The following is an 11863-nucleotide window of genomic DNA, read 5'->3' on the forward strand; positions in this document are numbered from 1 at the left end:
TTGCACCCCCCCCCCCCCCCCCCATACTGTTCATCAGTAGTTGATGCAATGTTGGAACACTACTTAAACCTGAAATAATTTTTCTAAATCCAATGGTCGAAATTATGTCGCAACCTGAATAATGATTGATCATCTCTGTGTGAATGTCCACAAAACAGGATTTTCTGGATGTTTATAAGCAGCAGGCTGAAAAAGAGGAATTATGGAGAATCCATAAATTATTAGTATTTTGTAAATAACACAATCATGTATTCTGTAAAGTAACTGTAGTCTGATTATGAGTGTTTTAAAATGTAACAATGTAATTACTTTATATTTGAGATCTGATTACGTAATCTAGATTACATGTATTCAGTTACTACCCAGCTCTTAATATTTTCAGGGACATACTGTAGATAATTAACTAATAAAAGTTCATCATAACGATCACTATTTTAAGGCTCATGTTTCTGTCTATTCACTATGTTTCTCTCTATAGATGTTCATGTACTAAAAATGAAATTCAACAATGTTTCTAAAATTTCAGAGGTAATGGAAGAGAATGAGGAGAGTGAAGAACTGAGCGAAGTGGAGGAGAAACATGTCAAACCTGGAGAAAAACATCTTAGTCACTCAAAGACTACAAAGACATTTGTAAAGAAAAGAAAAGCCGAACAATCTTTAATCTGCACTCAGTGTGGAAAGAGTTTCGCATTCAAACAAGGTCTTAAGCGTCACATGAAGATTCATACAGCAGAGAGACCGTTCAAATGTGATCAGTGCGAGAAGAGCTTCTCAAGAAAAGCGTGTCTTGAGATTCACTTTAGGATCCACACTGGAGAGAATCCCTTCACCTGTGATCAGTGTGGAAAGGGTTTCCCACAAAAGCCAAGTCTTCAGGACATGAGAGTTCATAGAGGAGAGAAGCCGTTCACGTGTGACCAGTGCGGAAGAAATTCACACACAAAGAAAGTCTTCACCTTCATATAAGGATGCACACCGGAGAGAAGCTGTGCACATGTGATCAGTGTGGGAAGAAATTCACACACAAAACAGCACTTCGACAGCACATGAGGATCCACACGGAAGAAAGGCCGTACGCATGTGATCAATGTGGGAAGAGTTTCAAATTGTCATCATGCCTTAATTCACACATGAGAATCCATACTGGAGTGAGGCCATTCACATGTGATCAGTGTGGGAAGAGTTTCGCACACAACTCAAACCTTAAGCAACATGTTAGGTTTCACACTGGAGAGAAGCCATTCATGTGCGATCAGTGTAAGAAGAGATTCTCAAACAAAAAAAATCTGGTCATTCACACTAGAGTTCACACCGGAGAGGAGCCGTTCATGTGCGATCAGTGTAAGAAGAGATTCTCAAACAAAAAGAAACTTGAGCTTCATATGAAGATCCACACTGGAGAGAAGCCGTTCATGTGTGATCAGTGTGGCCAGAGTTTCACGCTATCACAATACCTTAAGAGACACATGAAAGTCCACACGGGAGAGAAACCGCACACATGTGGTCAGTGCGGAAAGAGTTTCTCGCAATTGTCAAGCCTTTATGTTCACATGAAGATGCACACGGGAGAAAAGCCATTCAAGTGTGATCAGTGTGGAAAAACCTTTTCTTGCAGCATCAAACCTGAAGATACACCTGAAAGTTCATACGAAGGAAAAGCCACAATCATGTTCTGAATGTGGAAAGAGTTTCTCACTGCTGCAAAATTTAAAATCACATCAGAAAATACATACTGGTGTGAGAAATCATATGTGCTTTGAGTGTGATGAGACTTTTATTTCAGCAAGCCTTTTAAAACGTCACCAGAAAATTCACACTGGCGAAAAACCTCACAAGTGTTCATACTGTGACAAATCTGAAAACACATGAGAGGATCCACCGCAGAGAGAAGCCGCACACGAGTGATCAGTGTGGAAAGAGTTTCGCTATTAAAAGTCACCTGAAGCTCCACACGAGGATCCATGCAGTGGAGAAACCAGATCACCGCAGTCTGAGGTCACGGTAAGTAGAGAGAAGTCTCTTCTGTGTAAGGTATTTACAGCTAAATCAACCTGTAGCAGAAGTTTCCTATTAAAACTGGGCTGCTGCTGGAAGCGGTGTAAGTGAGTCACTTTGTGTCTAAAGGCCTAAGTGTACTTAGTTTTTGTACATGTATGCGAACAATCAAACGCTCAGCTTTTCAATGTATACTCCCATTTTAAATTATGCGCGAACGCGTGCGGTAGACACATGGGCTCTAGAAAGCTTAATCCATGTTCAGTGTCTGCTCTATTTTTCTCCATTAAAGGGATTGTTCATGTTTATCTGCTTACCCCCAGGGCATTCAAGATGAAAGTGACTTTGTTTCTTCAGTAGAACACAAACAACGATTTTTAATTCAAACTGTTGCAGTCTGCATTCCTCATTCATATTGCTGAAGAACATGCTGATGCTCACAAGATTTAAATCGTTTCATGACCAAACTGGTTATTCCTAGTGTTGTCAAAATTAGCAAGTTTACACAGGCAATATACTTTTTTTTTGTTTTTACACGTTAAATATATTTAATGCAGTTAACACAGGAGTGGGGCTAGGGAGGAGTGGCCTCCTCTCTCACAATTGCTGACTTTTTTTTTTTTTTTGTTTGGCAAGAATTGTTGAAGAGTTCTATTCTCATGTTAAATGTAGCCAAAGTTTAAAAAAAATATTGGAATGACAGTTTTTCTGTGCTGAACACACTACTTCTGGGTTCGTACAAGTGTGGAAAGAAGTTTTCTTTAGATCATGGGTCTTCATGATGTCATAAAGAGCACAATTCCTTGTTTGGGCACTTCACACATCGACCAGAGCGAGAGCAAGAACACACACCCATCGATGTGCTTCGTTCAGCAGCACTGCACAGGACTTTCTCTGGAAAAGAAAGAAGTGTATTTTTGGTTGTGAGGGAAAGATTATCTTGTTTAGCTAAATCTGATAAAACTAAATACTTTTTGAAGATATGATGGATGCAATACTACTCTATAGATACTGAAGATTAACATGAGATTGGGCAAAACTGTGTATTATGCCTACTAAAGAAAATGAGACACTTGATGTCAGTGTCAGCAACAGGAGCCAGGGAGGAGTTGGGATGAAAACCTCAGCAGAAGAGACAGGACGCAAACCTATGGCAGAGTCAAGTCACCTTTATTTATTTACAGAACACTTTTAATAACAATATAGATTGTGCAGCTTTACAGTATTAAATATGAAAATAGTGTAGGATGGTAATGCAGAAGGACAATGGTAAACCATGCTGCAGTAAAGTCACATTGTGCAGAGGACTCACACGGTCCCTGTGGTCTTGTCCCAATGGCTGTCTAGGAGACGAGGTCTTGACTGTGGATCTGTCTCTGGGCCTCATCTACAGTAGGTGGCCAACCAAAATGTAGTTTCTACTGCCGCAAGTGCTGCCGCTGCAAAGTGCATTTACAGCTTTTGAACGCTGAGTGGTGATTTAATCACAAGTTATCAAACAAGCGCATCAAAGCACATTTTCACAAATAGCTGTCAGTTTTGTCCAGCCGATGTGTTACATTTGACGGCTGCAGTCAGGGAAAATGAAAGAGAAACACTGTAGGCTAAGTTAAAATATTTAATATTCACAGATGCAAGTTTAGTCCTTATGAAGTTATGTACGTTTCTTATAATGAATTCAAGCACGATAAATGTCAAGCATATGACCCTGTGCTTATATTTATCTACACCATATTTTAGATTTGACACATTTAATAGGTGTGCAGTATTATTTATATAATATGAATTGTTTTATTATTCAAAATAAATTGTGGTTTACTTTGCATTGGAGCATTAAAAGTGGTAGCCTATTTTAGTGAGCTAGGCTTGCGATTTTTTTATAAATTTTCTTTTAGTAAAACGTGAGCCACTGTATAATTTTGCTTCCATTATTTAGGCCCAATTTAAAACAAGAAACGAATAAATTAAACCAGCATGATTTAAACTCTAAAGAATGGATGGATTAATAAAACGTCTTCATGTTTAAACTCAAGCCCTCTCATTATAATCAACAAAATGCACGTTGTAAAAATAGCTTTATTAATTGACAGCTTCAATGATTTTAAAGGGTCTTCTTTACTTGCTTTCATATCATTTAAGTAAAGTAAGAAAAATATATATATTGCAGCCACAATTAAATGCATGTGTGTATCATATTCCTTAAAATATCAGTGCCAGATTTGAGCAGCATTTAAAAAAAAAAGTGACATGACATTCAGCCAAGTCTGGTGACCCAGTCTCAGAGTTCGTGCTCTGCATTTAACCCATCCAAAGTGCACACACACACACTGTGAACACACACCCAGAGCAGTGTTCATCATTTATGCTGCGGCGCCCAGGGAGCAGTTGGGGGTTCGGTGCCTTGCTCAAGGACATCTCCGTTGTGTTATTGCCGGCTCGAGATTCCAACCCACAACCCTAGGGTTAGGAGTCATACTCTCTAACCACTAGGCCACGACTTCCACACAAATTTATTCTTATCTATCTACATATCTATATACATATTTTATCATCATTACAAATCTTGTTTGGTTTTATTTTGGATAATTGCATGTAAAAAAAATATTTACTTTGTAATGCATATGCAAATTGTGAATTATTATTATTATTCATATTCAAGTGTTCGGAAATTATTAATGCGCATTCATGGCAGGGACGTGCTCTCTCAATCACTTGATATCTCGATCACTCTCGATCCTGATAATGAAATAACTTAAAATTTGGGTGTCTCACATAGATGAGAGATATATCTAGAGAAAGCTTGAAATGTCTTTTAAACGAATCAATTCAAAATGAAAGCATTATGTAATCTGTGAAGGTTGCATTTCTCTCTAAAGGCACGTTCATATGGATAGAGTCAGCACTGTGAATTTCATCTTGCAGCTGACAAAACATGTGTTTGTTAATAAATAATTAAAATGTCTCCTTTTTCATAATTATTGGGCTACTTCTGCATGTGATTTATGGAAAACTAAATGCATGTGCTTGAGCGAGGAATGTATTAAGGCTCATTATGGATTAAAGAGTTAAATTTAATATAAACCTGCAATTAGTTGAATAATGACAAATGAACGGCTAGTAACTAGAAAACTCTTACGTGGTGGCAGAACTATTAAATACCTTCTAGACATCTCTGTTAACGTTTTTTTAACACATTTAATACTTGTTTGCATAAATTCCTCTTTCAGAATGGTCCGTAGTGGAGAAATACCTTAACACAGGTTTTTCCTCTGAAACACAAAAATGAAAATTGAAATAAAAAATATTTTATGTTTTGAGAAGGGTCAACCCTTCTCTGCAGATGTTGCTTCTGGTTTGTGCATTGTAAATCACCGAAAGTCTACAAAATATAATGTCTCCCAAAACTCTGGTGTTTTTTGTCATGTCTTTAATACGTGTATTTCCAAATCTAAAACCTATATAACGTTCATAGACGGATACTTTACTGATGTCTGGACTCTGTTTGGGATTTAGAAAAACATAAAGAGATGGTTCAATATACAGTATTGGTAATGAATGGGCTACATTCTGTGAGAATTTATATTTCATCACTCTAAAAAATATAGTATGGATGCAACAAAATAAAATTAATGCAACAGTTTGCATCTTTTTTTTGTGAGTTAAGGCAACTTCCTCTGTAATTAAGTTATAATAACTTATAAACTTTATTCGCTATACGGTAGTCAACATTTGAAGTGGATCAAATCTTTAAAGTTGTCCTTAAACCAAAATGTCCTTAAACCTGCTCTGCAAGTTTGAAACCATAAGACACTGTCCATATGAAAGAGCAACCCCCTCCAGCTGAACCGAATTCGGTCTGTTTTCATGTTATTGGGTTGAAACATGTTGTCTGCACTCTTTTTATTCATTATTTTCTCGCAGCCCATATTACTATTTTCTCAAGACCATAATAATAACACATTATCAATTAATAATTAATCATCATTTCTGTGAAAATCATTGTTATTTGTGATCGTGGGTGTGTGAGGAAGGCTATAACACCAAGTGGAATCCTCCTTCAGCTGCTCCGCTTCATAGCGAGTGCGAGCGCTAACTGACCCAACATTTAGCAAGGCAGGAAAACATTCAGTCTACCTGAAGGAAGATGTATTTTGTTGAGCTAATGCTGTGGAATAGAGAGTAAAAAAATAACCTACTGTAGGTTATTCTTAAACTTGGAGCTCATTTTATTGAAGTACAAAAGTACAGAAGCAACCTACACAAGTGTTCTTTCATTGAAAAGTATGTAAAAGTATTTATTCACAGGCTATAACGTTGAAATAACATTATTTTAATTGAAGAACCTCAATTAGCCCTTATTTTCCATTTCTGAAGTAAATTGGCAACTAATGATGTTTATCTTTTGACTCCCCTCACAGTGGCACCTTGCTCAAAAAAAAAAAAAAAACCGGTTGGAGAAATGGGAGCGAATAATAGATAAAAAGAAAAAGAAAAAAAAGTGGCTGCTTGGTTTCAGAAATGGAAAATGAACACAGTTCGTAAAAAATGATATGATGGAAAAAGTTTTGATAACATATTAATTCATATAAATAATTTAAGCAATTAAAACCTTTTTTCATCTTGAATTTCAATACTATTAAACTGACTTTAAAATCTTTTAATAATCTTAATCTTATATTTTATAAGTTAAAGTGGTAAAATGTCACAGTGCATGTTAAATAGCCTAAATGTATATTATCCGAAGACCTTGATTGCATGTTTGCATAAAACTAACAATATATTTTGACTTTCATTTTGTTTTTTCTAATAAACAATTCCTGTATAAAATGTGACTGCAACCTTTATTTCAAACATTTTGAAATCGTCCACAGCTGAGCTGCGCGCGAGGCAGGTTGAGCGCGTGGAGTGAATGCACATGCACAAAGTCATTTTCAGATGCAATGGAAAAAAAACTATATAAAAACATACACGAAACTTGTAAATAGTTAACAATACAGCCTATATTAGGCCCATACTCTGTTCCTAAGTATATCATGTAAAGTTGTTAACCCACAATAACACATTTTAACTGATTAATCACGTATTTTTGTTTACTGCTAGTTTTTTTTTTCCGCTAAAAATAAATTAAGTTTGTGAGAGTTGCATTTTATTACATTCAGAAATAACGGCTGGCTTATTAAAGCTAAAGACTAATGTACCGGAAGGATATTTTTAGTTTCCTTCAGTTTACAACAAATCCTTTAAATTTAACACACCAGAACAGAACGAAAATGTAAAATATATAATTCTAATGGATAAATATAATTGCAGCGTGTAATAATATAGGCTTAGCTATAAAAAAAAACGGAAAATAAATTAATAATAATTTAAATATTATTTAAATTATAATAATAACTCCAAAGCTGATTTGAGTTCTGCAATGAAAAACACAGATATCAATATTTTTCATGAAATGAGCAAGCAATCAGAACAGAAACATTTATTTTCTCAAAATAACTCACATCAGTCTCAAAAGAATTAAGTTATCTTGTCTCTGGCTTTCAGCATCTACAAAAACAAACATTCTTTTAATCTTACTAAAAAAAAATATATATATAACATGATGGTATTATGAAGTTTACTTGGCTTAAACCTGTCTTTCCCTCTCTTCTGAAGAGCAGGCTCTGTGTCTTTAACTCTCGGCGTGGGCACAATGAAGCTCAAGTCTGAAATATTACATGCAAAACATTACTTTTAACAATTACCACTTTCACAGCCTCAAAATAATTATGCTAGTCTTTATTACATAACATACGAAACTAACGCACATTCAGTTTAACAATAAAAATAAAGATAATAAATAAAAAATAATAAATGAGCATGAGTGTAACCTTATCCATGACCGTCTATTAACACCTCAAAAAGTGCAGATATTGTAAAACATAAAACACTCAAGTACGTTATAATAAAAGTAACGTTACATCTTCCGTTCAGTAAAAGAGGCCATTAAGAACACAATTTCTGAGGCGAAAACCGTATCCGCGTATTTTTCAATATAAGCTCTTTTATTTCCGCCTTTAATAAAACCTCAAAATACTCCCGGACATAAAAAATGAATGATAACTTTACATTTGAATCTTTACTTACCATAATGTCTTTCAGTCCCTTCTCGCTTCTTTCACGCTGCGAAAATGGCGGCTTCTCACACTGGGGACATACAATTTTAACGTGACGTGCGTGCTCTCCTTCACGTCCTCGTTCTCAACCCAGCACCACTAGGTTATAATCGAGACCAATTTACAACCCAAACTTGGGTTAAAACATCCCAAAGTCCTACGCAGCGGTCTCAACCCAGCATGCATTTGGGTTGAAAAAACAACCCAGCGTGTGTAGTAAGTAATGTTGAGTGGACTGAGACACTTGTTAATTTCCCTTAATGAACTATAAACTGTTATACTTATAACCATGTATACACACTCTCCAGTAAACCCCTATTTTAAAAATAATAATGCAGTCAGGAATGGTGTGATGCAATGAGTGGTTTTCCAGTACACCGTGCTGCTTGCATCTGGTGTCGACATGGTGTAAAAATCGATTTGTTTTAAACAGCAAACTTAACATTTGTCTTTTTTGAAGTTTAATTAGGAGATGTCGAGCACTGTGCTGTGCTGGTCATACTAGCCAGCAATAAACACCCCTTCAACAAGATGTCTGCAGACCAGAGTCCAATACAGTCACTCGTGGGATAACATTGTCCTGCACCACTTCAGAGTCGATAAGTAGAAAGAGAATTTAATAGTAATTTATTATATTCTTTAATATAATATTACAACAACATCTGCTTATTTTGTTCATCAAACGTCATTTCTACTTCAATACACATGCGCAAAACATTTCTAGTTCAGTTTTCAATTTGATCAAGTCTTTACATGTTCTATTAAATTGATTAGAAAAGGTTTATCCCACCCTTTTTAAAGATTTGAGCATTTTTATTTCAATTGATTTGTTTACATGGAACGTATCCAGATTCACACAGCTCTAACTTAAGTTATTCAAACTGGTTATTTAAATAAGGTTATTTAATTTTTTGCAATCCTTAGTCCTGACATTAAATATTTTAATTAAAAAAAAAAATATGTTTACAGTGAAAATATGCAGAGACATATTGTGACCTTGATTTTAAAAAAAGTATAAAGTTGTTTTCTGGAACCAGCATACCTCAAGTAAGCAAGGTTTAGGTCAACTGACTGAGAGTATATATGTGATAGTAAGTTAACCTTGCTTTCTGGAAAACCCCTGGACCTTCTGTGAAGTTCACAAGAACACAAATTTAATGTGCCATTGAAGAAGATTCAATAAAGGCAAAAACACTTGATGTGCCAATTCAACCAAAATTTTTAATAAAAGATTTAGAAAACGCCTGTTGTGCCAAATCCCACCCTATAAATGTTGTACTAGCTCACGTATAAATATTATTTTAACTTCATATTAAAATTATCGAATTATGAAAATAAAAAACAAATATCTTACTGTTGTAATAATAAAAAATGTAAAAACTTGTGAACTGTAAAAAGTTAACCTTGTGCGTGTTGCATTTAAAGCCATTAAAAAATACTCAATTACCGTCCATGATTCCTTCTATTACTGCACAAGTGTTTATAAAGGGCATAAGCCCTGTGATTTCAGAAAACAACAACACCCCTTAGCAGTTCTGAAAGCACTGTTAATCATAGCATCACAGGGCTTACTGCTTTACCTTAAGTGATAAAGCCATAACATGATTTCAATTTTATTTGTTTAAATTTCTATGATTTAATAAAAAAATTATAAATTGAGTCGCAAACTGTTGTTTTGGAGACCCTGGTCGGCAGGGATGCGAGAGGGACACAGGATTTGACACAACACCGCCAGTGAGCAAGCCAGTGGCGACGGTGGCAAGGAAAAAACTCTTAAGGAGATAAAAAACCTTGAGAGGAACCAGACTCATCAGGGGGAACCCATCCTCCTCGGGCATGGCTTACACATTATAAAAACATTATTATTCAAGCTAATATATGAAATAGTAAACTGAGACCAATTATTTAATATAATAAGATAATTTAAAAATATATATTAAAATTAATTAATCATCTAATGATTAAAGGCAATCAGGGGTATAATGAAGCATCTCCCACCATCTAGCCGCTGGATCTGACATGACAAACAGGCTGGACACCCTGAGGTAGAGGAGGTAAAACAGATATGATCATGTTAGTGAATTGAATTGAATTTTTTCATTCTGCAAGACTTACAGAGCATAAACTTTCAGGTCAGATGTATGTCTTGCAAGAGACATTTCTGCTCTCTCACTTCTGAGAACCATCATACACTTTAAAATCAAAGCACATGACTCTGAACAATAACACTGTATGATAAAATGCATTGAAACACTAGACCTTTCCAGTATTATTGACAAACTTTAACTCAGTGCTTTAATGTGCTTCTTCCGTTGCTTCTTTGGTCTTCAGCATTGCCTTCAACTCCAAACACATCTGGTCCCGTCCTCTGGCAATGAAATTAATAAATGAATAACAGGATCACTGCATACACATTTACTAATAAACTAAAAAGTAATAGTAATCATAATTAAGTAAAACTTACTGAAAGAAATTAGCCCATAAGCTGGTATCCAGCTCATCATCATCAGTGGAGAAGCACACTTGATCTTCTCAGACATTCTGACTCGCCGGTTCCTGAAAAACATCCAAATCAAAATTAGGTTAAAATATTCTTTTAAATGTGGTTATTGTGTGCAGTAGCACAGTGACTGAAGTGACATGTTTTAACACTTACCTTTAGATGGTATATTGCACACTCATATCCAGTGTTGCAGAGGACTGCTTTGGTCTCCAAAATCTTCCTGCAACTTTACAGAAGAGCACATATCAATATTAGAATAGCAGAGGACTGCAAATAATATATCCAGTACACATTGTACAGACTGAACACAAAATCATTTGAAACAAATATTACGTTAAGGTCAAAATCAAATACATCACAACAGCATCTTACTACTTCTCACTTAACCTTACTGTCTTATGACTTACTGCTGCTGTTGCTCTCACTGTCTGTGTCTTCCCTGGAGTTATTACACTAATCCTGACTGCGTCCTGTATACTGCTGCCTTCACTTCCTGTCCTGCCTGGAGCTGCCACACTACTCCTTCGTCCTTCCTGCTGCTGTACTCTAGATAACTCAGTGACACAACACCTTCATATTACCAAAGACAACACAATATAAGCGCAACGTCACTGTCGTCGATAGAGGAGGTTAAATGGAACCCCAGTTCCGTATGGCTTAAGGCCAAGACACCACTGATACAAAAGCCACTGGGGAACTAAGGCTGGTGTTGCCCCACTGTTGTCGTTAATGCTGATTCAGTGGCCCCAGTGACCTGGTATAGCGGGCAATTCACCTATGGAAAAAAACGCAATACACAGTACACAGGATTGTGGTAACTGTGGTAGGTCTGTAACACGCCCGATTGATGGCAGAAGTCCGGATTTGAAACGTAGATGTGGTCAAGTAGTGTTGTCGCTGATGTAATCAGTTGCGTGTATCCTCGAGATTGAAACAACTCCAGAATAGGTATTTTTTCCAGGGTGTAGGAGGTCCTCGTTGAAGTCTCCACAGATGATGACGAGATCGTTGTGTGCGAGGTACAGATAATCCAGCATACTGTTCAGGTCGGTCAAGAAATCTCCAATACTGTATTGTGGTGGCCTATCCACAGCTACGACTGCTGCTTTTATTGCGGCATCTAATTTGACTACAGCAAACTCCAGATCAGTCACATTTTGTATATATTGCCTGGGCTGAGTTGGAATGTGCTCCTTGCAATATATTG

At 36.2% G+C, this 11863-nt stretch overlaps 1 protein-coding gene and 1 long non-coding RNA gene across 2 annotated transcripts; one reads left to right on the forward strand and one right to left on the reverse strand.

Annotated features, from left to right (window-relative positions):
- Nucleotides 1-531: 531 nt before the first annotated feature.
- LOC132153754 (gastrula zinc finger protein XlCGF8.2DB-like) lies at nucleotides 532-1842 on the forward strand. The gene is made up of 2 exons (XM_059562703.1): nucleotides 532-835; nucleotides 925-1842. The coding sequence occupies exons 1-2, from the start codon at nucleotides 532-534 to the stop codon at nucleotides 1677-1679; spliced, it is 1059 nt and encodes a 352-aa protein (XP_059418686.1). The 3' UTR covers nucleotides 1680-1842.
- An 8596-nt stretch (nucleotides 1843-10438) lies between these two features.
- On the reverse strand, nucleotides 10439-11541 carry LOC132103435 (uncharacterized). The gene is made up of 4 exons (XR_009423389.1): nucleotides 11064-11541; nucleotides 10810-10882; nucleotides 10618-10709; nucleotides 10439-10521 (listed from the first exon to the last, which is right to left on the reverse strand). It is a non-coding gene; the product is annotated as an uncharacterized LOC132103435 (long non-coding RNA).
- Nucleotides 11542-11863: the final 322 nt, after the last annotated feature.

This window comes from Carassius carassius, chromosome 1, assembly GCF_963082965.1.
Source record: "Carassius carassius chromosome 1, fCarCar2.1, whole genome shotgun sequence".
In the NCBI taxonomy this organism is placed as follows: Eukaryota; Metazoa; Chordata; class Actinopteri; order Cypriniformes; family Cyprinidae; genus Carassius; species Carassius carassius.